Source organism: Thamnophis elegans, chromosome 11 (assembly GCF_009769535.1).
Source record: "Thamnophis elegans isolate rThaEle1 chromosome 11, rThaEle1.pri, whole genome shotgun sequence".
NCBI lineage: Eukaryota > Metazoa > Chordata > Lepidosauria > Squamata > Colubridae > Thamnophis > Thamnophis elegans.
In genome coordinates, this window is record NC_045551.1 from 19,177,576 (window position 1) to 19,192,715 (window position 15,140).

General features: G+C 38.5%; 1 protein-coding gene across 3 annotated transcripts in view; it reads left to right on the top strand.

Annotated features, from left to right (window-relative positions):
• Window positions 1–15,140, top strand: part of RPS6KA3 (ribosomal protein S6 kinase A3) — a 79,128-nt gene that overhangs the window by 23,637 nt on the left and 40,351 nt on the right. For 2 of the 3 annotated variants that reach the window (XM_032226476.1, XM_032226475.1), the window contains exons 3-5: window positions 10,876–10,992; window positions 12,033–12,114; window positions 13,155–13,235. In XM_032226476.1, coding sequence (XP_032082367.1) covers window positions 10,876–10,992; window positions 12,033–12,114; window positions 13,155–13,235 — 280 coding nt within the window. Of the gene's footprint in view, window positions 1–7,331; window positions 9,207–10,875; window positions 10,993–12,032; window positions 12,115–13,154; window positions 13,236–15,140 lie in introns of those variants that run through there. The other variant, XM_032226477.1, reaches the window with a different exon arrangement.

Below are 15,140 nucleotides of genomic sequence, written 5' to 3' on the forward strand. Positions count from 1 at the left end.
GAGCAGAGTGGTTTAAAAATACCAAATAACTGGTTCAGTTGATGACAGGCTCTGCTCTGGAAGACCAAGAAAGTCGACAAAACGGCAAGATCAGGCTCTGCAACGCATTTCGATGGCTGACAGGAACCTCACCTCAGATTACAAGAATTTGGGGTGAAACGTGATATGAAAGTGTGCAGAAGCACAGTGCATCACAGACTGCTTGCCAGAGGGCTGAAAGGCTGCAGGACTCGAAGTTTGCTCACAGACGCTCACCACTCGTCGATGTGTGTGGGCCAAGAAGTATGCCAAGTGGACCAACAAACAGTGGACCAAGGTCATCTTCAGTGACGAGAGCAGTTTCTACTTGACTGGAAATCATAACAATAAGTATGTCAGAAGATTTCCAGCTGAAGAATTTAGGCCGTACTGCCTGAATCTATCTGAAGCATCCACTGTAGATGATGATCTGGGGCTGTATCGCTGCTTCTGGTATTGGTCAGATACAAATCATGCAGGGAATCATGAATTCCAAGCAGTGTGTTGAAGTCCTGGAAAAGATCATGCTTCAGCTCAACAACTTGTAGGGAAGGACTTTTACTTCCAGGATGACAACGTTCCTTGTCATTGAGCCAAGTCCGTCCAGCAGTGGATGAAGAAGCATGGTGTTCGACTCCTGGATTGGCCAGCTCAGAGCCTGGATTTGAACTTAACTTGTGGGCCAAGATTGGTTACAAAATAAGCAAGAAGCATCTGAAGACCAAGCAGGAGCTGATTGAATCCATTATTGCAGCCTGGCACCACATTGTCACCAAAGATCACATGCAAAGGCTTATACAGTCTATGCCGAAGCAATGCCGCCTGGTGATAAGCAATAGGGGCTGGCCAGTTTCATATTAGTAACCATGTTTGGTTACCTAAATGGTCCTTTTCAGGTCCACAAACAATAAAAATGTTAACAAAACACTAGCATCAGCCTTAGTAATTGCAACACGTATGCCACTGAGTATGCATCAGTTAATCTGTTTTCATAGTCATTGTAAATAGGCATTGTAAGCATGCAAGAAAATTCACAGTGCCTATCCAAACAGCACCAAATTGCAAATAGCTTATGCTTTTCACTTAAAAACCACCAGTATTTATTTAAATGTAACAATATTTGCATAGCAGTTAGTATAAAATATCATAAAATCAATGGCCTATCCAAAAAATGTCATTAACCGTAAAGCGTGCAGGGCTTTTTTACACAGCTGTAGATATGTCATATTGCCATCAGCATTATTAGAAAGAAAATACAATCAAACTACTTTTGTAGGAAACTTGGTATATCTATTCATTAAAGAAAATCTAATCAATTGATCATATTCTTAATTGTCTTTTTATGTTCATTATGTTGTAAGGACAAAGGCTTTGTAATTCTTCCTTTAATGGACAACCTAGTGATGATATCTGGGTTTGTTGAAAATTTAGTGCAATTGCTACTACTGTATGGTACAGGTTTGTGTTAATTGCATTGTATATTGCTGTTTATGAAAGATGTACTAAAATGAATTTTAAATTTTTATTTTTATATAATATTTATAGGATAATGTATGTCGTGATCATTGAGCATAAATTAATTTTACTTCCTTACCTGCTTAGCATCCGAGTGGAGAACACAAAATAATTACGTTATAGGAATTTAGATTCTATTTAAAGCTTAGAATCAATTACAACCCCTTTATTAGTGAAAACAAATGTTGGAGAGGCTATTAATTTGGATTCCTGCAGAGAATTGAATGCAAAAGATTATATAATGATGTCTATCTCCAGTGCTATTTCAACAAAAATATACAGTAATTTTATATATGTACAAATAAAAATAATAAAAAGCTAATTTCACTGGTGTAGCTTGATCATCATGTAATAATGTTAAATAGTTGATAACATTCATCAAAGATAAATGTCAGTTGTTTAAAACTAGGAATATAAAATTATTCAGTTGGTATTTCACAATGACTAAGGATGATCTACAAATGACTAAGAATAAGCTATAAATCAGGAAAATTCTGATTGGAATTTCACCCTGGATGTGAATACTTTATGTAATTTAAGGCAAGCCATTTATTCCATCCTATCGTCCCCAATGAGTAGCATAGGAAAAATCGTATTCCTTATAGAGCTGCTGTAAAGTTATGACAAAATAATGTGTTATATGGGAAATTGTACATTCTGCTATGTTATGCGTTGAAGGAAGACTCAATGAAATGTTTATTTTTATTTATTAGAGTTTAGCCTTTATTCCTAGGTAATTCAAGGCAGCAAACATACGTAATGTTCCTTCCTTCTCTTGTTTTTCCTCCAACAATAACTTCGTGAAATGGTTGGGCTGAGAAAGAGAGAAGCTGGCTCAAAGTTATGTATCGGGCTTTCATGGCTATGGTGGGACTAGAATCCAGTCTCCTGGTTTCTATGCCAGCACCTTAACCCCTACACCAAACTATTAAATCATTGAAATATTTAATTATTAAAGATGATTACATGAAACAGGTGAAAATATTAATTAAAAGTTAATGCTCTGTAACTATTTGAGGCAATTCATTGTTAATTTTTTTTTCTCTTTCCTCTTCATTAATAGCAATTGGTTACATCAAGTGCTCATATATTAGTTTTAAAAAATCCATTAGTGTGACAAATTTCATATTAGTTTCTTATACACCTTCTAAATAATCTCTCACTAATTTGTTTCCATTACATTGAATGCACACAAGCTCTTTCCCTTTTTATTTGTTGTTGGTTTGAACAAAAATAGATGATCTTTTAATAGGAAATGTTTAACTACTGGAACATCGTAGTACCAAGTACTTAATAGGTCATGTCATTTAATGGGGCGAAAATTAATTTTTGCATTTTTTTTCAGTGAGTGGTTCTAGAAATATATGGCTTTACACCAAGAATTCAAATCTGCTTTTATTTTTGCAATTGTACAATCTTTAGCTTAGTACCCATATCTGATCATATACCCCACAAATACTGTTGGAATTTATCTTCTCAAAATTACATCTCGTGCTACAAAAAAATAAAGGTTTTTTTGCATGAATCTTATCTAGCTAAGCAAAAAATAATCCATGCAATCATAAACTAACACCAGAAAGCAATTATCTAAGTTACAAAAATGTTTAAGTGAGTTTCATCGTCTTTTTTTAAATTAGTTATTCATAAGTCTTACTTACTTGGCCTCTGATTTTTCATGTGAAATCACATTTCTCATGTGTATACACTTTGCTTGCTGCCTCTGTGACCCGTTTTATAAATCTCTCTATTAATTGGGTATGATAGGGCCATTGTGGTACTTGTATTGGTTTGTCAATGAACTTCTTTATTTCCACTGTAGTCAGTTTGCACATCAAAGGTGGCTCATATACACCTTTAGACCAGTCAATCAACTCCAGCAGAGTGGATGCTCTGACTTGACCTCTACCGAATGCATGGCACCACTTTCACAGCCAGTATTAACATTTGTAGACTCTCCTCCAGTGGCTTCAAGCTTTTGTGGCCTTTCTTCTTTAAGAAATACATCAGATTATCTACAATCACTTGAACAGGTTTTCCTGTTATTGAGCCTTTCTCTGAAGTGAAATGATAATGGGTTTTTTTTTTGAGAAATTTTTTTATTGTTTTAGTTAAACAACAAAAAAAAAATCATCTTTCGTTACATCTTGTTGAAAGCGTATCGATTGGTTACAAATATATTCCGTGCATTTCTTCCACAATTGTTACATATACTTCATTCAAATCAGGTTGTACATTTTCATCATAATAACATTTCATTGTTATTATTGTAGTTAACTAAAGGAGATTTACTATTTATCTCACCTCTCCTCTCCAGGCCCACACAATATTATAATTTTATAGCCGTCTTTAAACAATGATTTATTAATAAGATTTATAGGACTTTCCCCTCAATCCCAAATTAGTTAAGTACGTGCTAAGAAAATAAACATTAGACATCTAAGACAATCTAAGAGATATTAACATTTCTACTTGACAATTACCCAAAATATACATTAGCATTTCTATGGCCTGGTTATTTATCCTAACTAGGGTTATTATTTCTCTATTAGTATCATAGTAAATTTATGTTAATGGATAAATATTCAACGGTAATCTAAAACAGTCTATAAGGTACTAAAATCTCTACTTAATAATCATCGATAATTAACTAGCTTTTTTCCATCAATTAGCATTATTAACCAGTATCTTTCCAGTAACAAAATGGGCTTTCCTCTCTCGCCAGCTGTTGTGTCAATTCTCTGTCCAAGACCTTTCCAGGGTTTAAGACTTCTCTCCGCACTTTGAAGCTTAAATGATCTCTCATGTGGTTTTGTTGCCCTTGAGTTGTTATTAGTGTAAGCTTAACTTTGGTTGTCAGGTTTATTTCTGAATAAATTTGTCTTATTAACTCCATCTTTTCCGCTCTTTCTTTTTCTCCTACATCTTGGAGTTTGGGGTGGAGCACCAAATTATCAAAGTCACTTTTCCAGCTTCCCTTCTCTCGACCTTCACTCACATTTACTCCATTTATAAGTTCATCTGAGTTCTTTGTTTTCTGTATTTTCATTCGCTTCTTTAATTTCTGGGGCTTTTTGTGATACCCTATAACCTATCCCATTTCTTGTCAAATCTCTCAAGTCCTTCTGAGAAGTTCTGAAGTCCAGCCAAAATGTTTTGAATTACCAAGTTTTCTTCATCTGAGTATTACTCCATTTTTTAGAGTAAGGAAAAATATATAGAAAAAGCAAGAAGAAGAATTTGGTACTATCTGCCACTCTAGCCTGTCACTGATTTTGAAGAATATGACTATTTTTATTTTAAATCTTAAATAAATGTTCTTTTATGGTTTTCAAAAAAGAAGGGTTCTAAAGTTTTTCTTTCCTTTTCCAATTCTTGCCAAAATATTTTCCACACACACCACTATTTGTGACCTTGGGTCTTTATCAGGTTTTAAAGAGAAGTTCCAAACCCTTCTGTTGCACAGTCAGTGTAGTCAGATAAGAGCGAACAAAGAATACATTGTTAACAACAGCAAAGGAAAAAAAGCTTCAAACTTGGGCTTCCAAGTGGCAGATTCGACTATTTTAAAACCTTTTTCCTTAAGTATCTTTAATATGATATTGTATCAAGTAGAAGAAGAAATTTATTAAAGTAAAAAGAGTTTTAATTTAAGCCAAAAAAGTTAAAGTAGTAAAGGGAAATAGAGAAAAATAGATCCCTTCACCTCAAGCGGGAAAAACGGAAACATTGCAATCACTCAATCCACAAAAGATCGTTACAGGCAAGAGCAAAAAACTTTCTAAGGCAGTCCAATAGGGATTAAATACGCCGCTTTGTTCTTGCTTAAGGGACTAAATTAGCTTAACAAAAGAGTTTCTTAGGGCAATCTTCTAAAAGAAAAGAAAAAAAACCTCACCAGATGGAAACACTTTGATTTCTCTCTTTCTGGAGCCGTCTCCACCTATGTCAGCCGGGGGGGGGGCTACCTGTTGTCGCCGGTTGGAAGCGCTTCCCTTGGGTCGATCAGGGACTTTGCGATGTCCCTGCGACCAGCAAGGTCTTGTCTTCCCAGTCACCATCTCTTCGGGACGGTTTAGGTCCTGCCGGACCATCCAGGGGCAAAAGTGTCATTGGCGGATTCGGACAGTTGAATCTGCACAATGTAACATTGCGACCTTGGCTCCTCCTTGATAATGGCTTTTTTTCTAGCGGACTTAAATAGGCAGTTATTATCAATAAGCAGTCTAGAGAAAAGAAAAGAAAAGAAAAGAGAAAAGAAATGTTATTAGCATGAACTTTATTTGAATGTCTGCTATTTCTGATAGACCGAACAGTGCCCTGGCCATCCTCTTGCAACTCCTGGGCAAGATGGTGTCCTGTATCTCCATCGTCCCCTGTGCACGCCTGCCTGCCAAAACCTTACAGTGGTTCCTCTTTCCTTACCAAAGATCCAGCAGGAGCAACTCAACTACCAAGGTACGGGTTGCACCAGAAGTACTCCAATCTTTCCAGTGGTGGATATCCCAGGCCACTGCCAGGAGATGCGCCTTCAAGGAGCCAAACCATCTGAATCGTCTGACCATCACCATGGATACCGGTCTCTTCGGCTGGGGTGCCCACTTACACTCCCAGATGACACAGGGACAGTGGTCTCATGAAGATCTGAGGAACAACATCAACTGGCTAGAGCTCAGGGTAGCTCACTTAGCCCTCAGATGGTTTCAGGACACAATCTCTGGTCATAATGTGCTCATATTGACGGACAAAGTAGCCACCAAGGGACATATCAATCGCCAAGAGGGCACCCATTCCAGGTCCCTCATGCAAGAGGCTGAGCACTTGGGACTCCGGGCAGAACAACATCTCCTATCCCTGAGAGCAGAGGATATCTCAGGAACAGCCAATGTACAGGTGGACTGGCTCAACAGAACCACAGTTGACCACTCAGAGTGGCATCTGCATCCCGACCTGTTCAAGGCACTGTCCGAATGGTTCTGGACTTGTTTGCCACCGCATCAAACAGCCAGCTACCTAGATTTTATAATAGGTTTGCAACACCGGGGAGGAGGGCTCAATGTACTCTGCATTCCGTGGCCCTGAGGGCTACTATACGCCTTTCCTCTGCTTCCCCTCATCCCAAGGATAATAAGAAAGGTACTGGCGGAGAGAGCAGGAATCCCGCTCCTGGCTCCCCACTGGCCCAGAAGGCCATGGTTTGCTGATCTGAGCAATCTGTCAGTGTCCAGGCCCTGGAGGATTCCTCCAGACAGAATTCCCTCAGTCAGGGAGCTCTAATTCACCCAGAACCACAATGGCTCAACTGACCATTTGGCATTTGAGCAGAAAGCTCTGAGGCTGGACAGCTTCTCCAGCAAAGTAATACAGACCATCCAGGCTTCTAGGAGGCCATCTACTAACCGGATTTATGACTCCACATGGAAAGCCTTCTGTAGTTGGTGCTCCAAGGGTGCTATTGACCCCTTCTATGTATCGGGGCCCAGATCCTGAAATTCCTGCAGGAAGGACTGGACAAGGGCCTGTCACCCAATATGATACATAGGCAGGTGGCAGCTCTGTCCTCTGTATTATCATGCGGGGATCTGGAGTCTCTTGCTCAATACCCTATTGTGTGCAGCTTCATCAGAGGCGCAACTAATTTAAAATCTCCAGTGGCACACGGGTATCCCACCTGGAACCTACCCAAGGTCCTATAGGGTCTATCCTCTGCACCTTTTGAACTGTTCCAATCTGCCAACCAGATGAATTTCTGAACTGGCAGTCCTCTCTATAAGAGATGACCTGTGCATATTACATTCTAACAGAGTGAATCTGCAATTGGACCCTTCTTTCCTTCCCAAGGTTAATTCCTTGTTTCACAAGGCAAAGGAAATAATTTTGCCAGACTTCTGCCCCGGCTTGGTCCATGCCCTGGAGAAAAAAATGGCACACTTTAGATGTCAGGAGGGCCCTCCGGATCTATATTAAGAAAAAAGACAGAATCCCTGTTTGCATTCTTTCAACCCTCTACATTGGGTAATAAGGTTACAGCATCGACAGTAGGCTCGGATACGGGCATGCATCACCAAAGCGTATGAGCTTCATGTTCTTCCATTACCTCGGCAAGTGACAGCTCACTTTACTAGAAGTGTGGCCATGACAGCATTCACAATGGGCCACTCAAGCTTACATTGATGAAATATAAAGAGCAGCAACATTGTCCTCTCCATCCCCATTTATAAGACATTATAAGCTGGATGCATTCGCTTCCACTAAAGTGGCCTTCACCAGACGTGTTCTCCAGAAGGTGTACGCAGACTCAGGGACTCAGGACCAGACCACTGTCTTCCTTTAGGACAAGTAGGCTTTGGTATGTCCCATTCTTTGGATTCTCTTCAGCACACTTGAGAAGATTTTACCTGACACACTCCTTCTCAATGTGCTGAGAGAGAATCCAACCAAACCCAGGCGACCGTCTGGTCCAGAGGAGTGGCCAAATCAGAACAAAACACGTCAAGTCAATCACTACACCTTCATCAAAACTGGGGATGCAGACAGGAGAGGTGTGTCCAGAAGATTGACAGACTCAGTCTAATGAGCAGCAGGCAGAATTAACCCTTTCCTTGGATTTTCTCTCAGCACACTGAGAAGGAGCATGTCAGGTAAGACCAACGCCCCCTTTGTATGTTATAAAATAAAATGAAAGCTTATTACAAAAATAAATAAATAAATATAACGAAACTGGTCTGATATGCCCTCCGGGACCACAGATTACCTGAACCACTCATTTATTGGGTCAAAATGCTACACAAGAACACCAGCAGCCAAGTGCAATGCCTAGCTGGTCTCTCCAACAGATTCCCAGTGACTGTTGGGATACACCATGGCTCTGCACTGTCACCACTTTTGTTTATACTAGTCAGGGATACCATCACACATGACCTACAGCAGAATGCACCCTGGACTATATACCAGGGGTATCAAATTCAAGGCCTAAGGGCCTGATTCGGCCTGCGGGGGTGCTTAGATCTGGCCTGCGGGGCTGGCCTATAAATATCTAAAAGACTGGCTCGTGGTGCATCTGCTGGTTAAAATGGGCTGTATGCGCCCCCCGCCCATAACTCATTTTTGGCTTCCCCAGCCTCCAGCAGCACTCAGCTGGCAAAAACAGGCCGCATTGAAAATGGGCTGCGCAGCAGAGTGCTGCAAGAGATCGTGGAGGGCAAAAATGAGGTGTGCTTGGGCCCCCCCTGTATGCTGTTTGGCCCAGTTAAGTGCTGCAGGAGGCCATTCAGGCTGAAAATGGAGCAGAAGTGCATGCCCCCCTGGACCCTGTTTTGGCCGGCAGGATGCTGTAGGAAGTGTCTGTCCTGTTTCTCCCCCCACCCCCCGCCAGCCCATGGAGGAGAACTACAGTGCTGATCTGGCCATCAAAGAAATCCAGTTTGACACCTCTACTCTATGCTGATGATGTTATGCTTGCTTCCACCACCAGAGGCAAACTACAGCAGCAAGTTCAAACATGGAGACATTGTCTCAACCATTTCGGACTCAGCCTCAACATCAAGAAAGCTGAGTACTTACAGACTGGAATGCTTCAAATAAGTGGAGAAAGCCTAAAGAAGGTGGACATTTTTCAGTATCTGAGATCCCACCTCCGAGGCAATGACAACATCAGTGGCGAGGTGTAAGCAAAGGTGAATACAGCTGGATGCATTGGCAAGAACTCACTGGTGTGTTATGACAGATGAATGCCAATCCATCTTAAATTTAAGATTTACAAGACAACCATCTGTCCTGTTGCACTGTATGGCACTGAATGCTGGGTAGCAACAACAGAGACCGAAAGCTATGTCCATGCCATGGAAATGCAAATGCTCCATTGGATATCAGGCATCTCCCTTCTTGACCACATCACAAATGACACCATTTGACAACATTTTGGTGTGGCACCATTTTTAGAGAAGATGAGAGAAGGCCTCCTGGGCTGGCTTGGTGCGTAGGGAAGATGGGGTTTTGGGGTGCAAAGGAGGAAGGGGTGATCCCTCCTCCATCTGTCTATGCCACTACAAGGCCGCCATGGAGCCTCTGCCTGTCGAAGCAATAGCTTACCCAACCCACTTTCCAACGGCCTGTAGATACTGGTATGCGGTTAAATTGAATGGGTTTGCTTTGTTCTCACATTAATCATCCCCAAGGAAAGTAGGATCAGCAGGAAAATCCTCCTCACCCGCAGATCACTTTCTGAAAGTGTTTTCCTCACCCTGCCCGCCCATTGTGTAGGCACGTCTGATCTTTCTCCCTCTCCTGCATTTCAAGCAAAATCAAACCGTGATGAATGAGGCAGTTTCAGTGGGCAGAAGCTCTGTGGTGGCCTTGCAGTGGTTACAGACAGGTAGAGGAGAGAGAGAAGATGAAAAAAAAAGCCATCCAAAAAGTCTTGAGCCCAAAAGAAAATAAGATCGGGTCTTAGTTTCAGGGAAGTGGGGGAGCTATGATTTGACTGAGCCAAATCTTATTTTCAAAAGTTTATAAAAGAAATATTTTGTATATGTTGCCCTGTTTGACTTTGGAGGAGTGACTAGATACAAACATGACTGCTTTTAGTGAATAAATGTTTAAATAGTGATATAAACACATTTATTTGATTAGTGGAAACTAGAGTAATCTAGAAACTCTTTTTTAGTAAGTCTATTTACTTTATGCTAAATGTAGACATGGGAAGGAGCTGTCCAAATCAGTGCTAATCATTTCTCATATGCTTCATAATGGGAACTTCTGGATTTTTTTGCTATGACATCCAGAGTGTACAGTTCAGTGCAGCATTACTCATGACTACTTGTTTGTTTTTCCTGTTGCATCAAAATTATATTCAATGAAATCTGTTTTTGTCTTGCTTATGATTTTTTCATTAAATGTGTCTTTTTAAAAAATCTTCTGAAATAAACTCCACTCTATGCAAAATTGACTTGTTTAATTAGGGAGAAGGCAACAAGTATTTTTATTAGTGACTAGAAATCATTTATCGACTTTTTGCTGGCAATAGAAAAAATGATCTGTTGATTTATGGATTCGATGTTTAGAAAAGTGAAATATGGGAAGAATGGGATTATGACATAATCTTAAAAAGGGAGGGTTGACATTGAATTTATTTATCTGCTTTAAAGAAAATCAAGCTGATCTTTTATATAAATTCTTTATTATTTTTCTTTTCTTTCCTCCATTTACTTTTTTAACATCCACTTGCACTTTTTCTTTTCTTTAAATTTATATTGTGTGTTTCATTTTATTATTGTATAATATGTCCTAATAAACATATTTTTAAAAATGACAACTCCATTGAACCTATTTTATTTTATTTTCTAGGAAGAAGGCAATATTAAAGAGATTGCAATAACATATCATGTCAAAGAAGGGCATGAAAAAGCAGATGCTTCACACTTTGAACTCCTGAAAGTACTAGGCCAGGGATCTTTTGGAAAGGTAAGACAGCCTTTGGATATGTAAAAGCTATCATAGTATTTGCGGCAGCCTGTACTAATCAGAATTCCCTAAATGAATATCTAGTTTTTAAATTCCACCTATCAAATCTTTCTACAGGTTCTTTAATTGTTTCTTAGTTTTCTGTCCAAGCTCAGATTTGAATAACTAAGAATGATTGTTCACAAATTATGAATGGAGAAAAATATAAGTACTTCCTCACAATTTTCCATGGTTGAATTAATATAAAAACTTGTTTCATTAATAAAACTCTGCAATACTTTGGATTCTGGTTCAGAGTGCTGTAGCACATACAGGACCATGAATATAACATCCGTCTGCAACTCCTCAGTACAATCACATCTTTTCCCAAGATCCAGCTGCCATAAGATCATAGAAACAGATACTGCTGCTTTAAGAATCACAGACAAAATTACTTTCCTTTTCCTACAACCTTCAAAGGACCTTTTTCAGGATCTAATCAAAGTACTAAATAGCCTAACTTTGAGGTAGGCAGGACTTTTTTTTTACCAGAAAAATATAAAACATTTGGAGAATTTTATAGTTGAATAATACTTGGTATGTGCTGATCAGCCATACTTCTCTAACTGAAGTCAGGCTTTTTCATATTTTATTCCCCTGAAAGCTGCAGAATTGAAACCATTATTAATAAATTTTGCATGTGTATACCAAATTGTTAAAAAGGCTGCTTTGTGCAGGTTGATGCAACTGCTTTGGAATCTGTTCCCATCTATTTCTGCAAGAGATATACACGTGTACAACTACATCATTTTTCTACTGAAGTTAAGTAGGTATAGATGCATATGTACATACTTTATAGACAGCTAGGAGCAGCTTCTGCTGGAAATTCTTACATTTACAGTAAGAATTCAAAAGAGGGCAGTTTGTAAATGCTCTGTTCACTTTCACATTTTTAAAGCTTTGTAGAGTCTTATTTTTTATATTGTTGGCCAGTTCAACTGATTATTACAATAACATTGTTGTGTTTGACATTAAAAAGGCTTTACTTATGCTTGCTACAGGTATTTCTTGTGAAAAAAATCTCAGGATCGGATGCCAAACAGCTGTATGCAATGAAAGTGCTTAAAAAGGCAACATTGAAAGGTAAATTATGCAACCTATAGATGTTTTAAAGGAAAAGTTACTTTTTCATCATAGTTATCACTATGAATGGTCACTGAGTATATGAGGGAGTTGCTAAGTGAGGACTACCTGCATTCAGGAAGAAGTTAATGAAGGTTGTCAAGGTGCTGTTATGCCAAATATCCAATTGTTTAATAATTTATTTTATATACAAGTTGCTAGATTGCATGGGGTAGAAATATAATAAAATTAGTAGCTCCCTGATCACCTATTTGTATTTGTAATTCAGTGCTTTTGTGGAGAGATTAGACTTGTGATGGCCAATATTTTTGAAGAACAATCCTGAAATTATTAAAGTGATGATGATAATAGCATTTAACAATAGCACTTATTATACCTTTTCACAGAGCTTTGCAGCCCTCTCTAAAGCCCTCTCAGTCAGTATATTGCCCCCAACAATCTGGGTCCTCATTTTACTGAGCTCGGAAAGATGGAAGACCAAGTCAACCTTGAGTTGGAGAGAATTGAACTGCCAAACTGCAGTCAGCAGAAGTAGCTTGCAATACTGCATTTTAACAACTGTGCCACCACGGTTCATAATAATACTTCTGCCTATGTCACAACTTGTCTGCTAGCTATCTGAAGTACAGGTTGGCATCAGCAGATGTGTCTGTTTTAGCTATCAAGTAGCATTTGATTGAGAGTGGTTAAAACATTAGGCTAGAAACGGGAAGATTGTGACCTAGTCGCAGCTTAGGCACAAACTCAGCTGGGCGATCTTGAGCTTATAACTTTTTCTCAGTCCTAAGAAAGAAGCAGGGACAAACCATTTCTGAAAAACCTTGCCAAGAAAACTATAGGGACTTGTCCAGGCAGTTTCTAGGAATCATACATGATTGCATGGAAGGGGAAAAAAGTATTTGATTGGCTGCCTAATTACATTTACTACATTTTATATTACATTGGTTCTGGAAAGCATTTGGGCTGAGATTACTAGATATTCCAAAACAAAAAGTCCAAATTGACTTAGTAGCTATTAATTTGAACTAAATGTTTTATAGTTCGTGATCGTGTTCGGACAAAAATGGAACGTGACATCTTAGTAGAAGTTAACCATCCCTTTATTGTCAAGTTACATTATGGTAAGTTTAATACATTTTGTAATTCAATGAAATTTGATTAGAATATCTCTGTGGAGGGCCAGGGGAAAAAAAATCCAGATATCGCTGAGATTCCAAGACTGCTAGCTTATTGTTGAAGGGTATAACAACAGGATTTTGAAGCCCAAAATCAAGGTGGGATTACTTTTAAGTTTATTCCTCATGCTTCCTTCAATTTATGGACTGTGCAATATGTTGCCAAGTCTATCCTTAATGGTTCTTTCATACTTCCCCCAAGGTCAGGTCTATATAACCGCTATATATAATCCTTCAAAAATATGTGTTGTCAGTAAAAATATTGACCCTGCCTAACAACAAATTAATTGACATTGGATGGTCTAGCATTAGAAGGAATTAGAAAATGCTTTTTTTTCCTGACAGGAGAATTTCATGTGTGGAATTCTACCAATAAATAGCCTGGACTGAGCTTTTAGAAATATTACTTAAAAGCCACTCAATTATGAATTGTTTTTATTATGACTTTGATGAGATTGCTTTCTGTGTTTACTGTTGCCAGCTTTATGGCTTGTATTTCTGCTTATCTTTTTTGTCTCTAAGATGATTAAGCAAATCTTTCAGAAAGTTTGTTTCTTTTACTACGCCTCATTTTCCTTAAAACTCAAGTTTACCTAATATTGGAATTTAGGAGGCAGCTGAGCTAAATAAACTGTCATTGCTCCATAGACAGATTATGGAAATATTTTTTCTAGGGGGCGTTGTCCTTCACTATACAAGTTAAATTGGACCCAACAATTTTCAGAGCAGGGGCATATAGTTAAGTCAAAAGATTGCTTTAGACAGCAAGATGGGCGACATTTAAATTTATTCAACAAAACAACTGAGCACCAAAGCCTTAAAATTACAGGGCAAAAAGTCCATTATAACAGAGGAGCAGTGGGAAGACAAAGTTTTAAAAGATTGGGGATACAAAAGGGAGCTGTATTGTCACGCACTGACAGGGCCATCCTCTTTTTTTTTTGGCATTTCATACTAATTTCAGTGAAGATTCTTATTTAATAATGCTGTGCTGTGTATCTGAATGGTTTTAGCCAAATCTGAACCTACCAGCCAAATTTAAGCTGAGATGAGATGTATAGATTTACTGCCAAGTCCTGGTTCAAGAAATCCAGCACCCTCCTTTCTGACAGGCAAAGCATTGATTTCCTACAATGAGCTTCTGCGTTTATAAATGTTTATGAAACTGACAATATATTACAGTGTGTAGCTTAATTTAGAGCCAATATCTGATTAAGGCCTCAGGCTAGAAATCCAGAGACCAATTCTAGCCCCAATTTAGGCATGAAGCAGCTGAGTAATCTTGAGCCAGTCACTCACTCTTGGTCTGTCCTTTCAGAAGCATGACAAATCATTTCTGGCAATCTTGCCACAAAAACTGCAAGGACTTTTCCAGGCAGTCAGCAGGAGTCAAAAACTGACTCAAAACAAATATATCTTAGTTTAGATATATTCTGAAAGATATTGTATCGAGTTTCACTGAAAAATATTATCTTGTTTTTTAAGCATGGTAAAATATTGCATTATTGCATTATTACAAAATAATCAAGCAAACAATATGGCAATAAAAATGTAGCATTGATACTGCCTGGTATATAGTGATAATCAAATTCTTTCATCAACATTTTCCATTTACATGAAGGTTAGTATATAATATTTTGCTATTTCCAAGTTCTTTGTATGCCATCTCAGTTCTGCCAATTGTATCAATGCATAAAACTATGAAACAGAATAGACTCATAATATAGAGCAATCTTATTGTTTTTCTTGCCAAAAATTAAATAATCAAATGCTGTATGTATTTTCCACCATATATCATTTGTTTCATAGAAGCATTTCTCTTTTATAAACTTCCTTGCTGAGAGTCAGCAA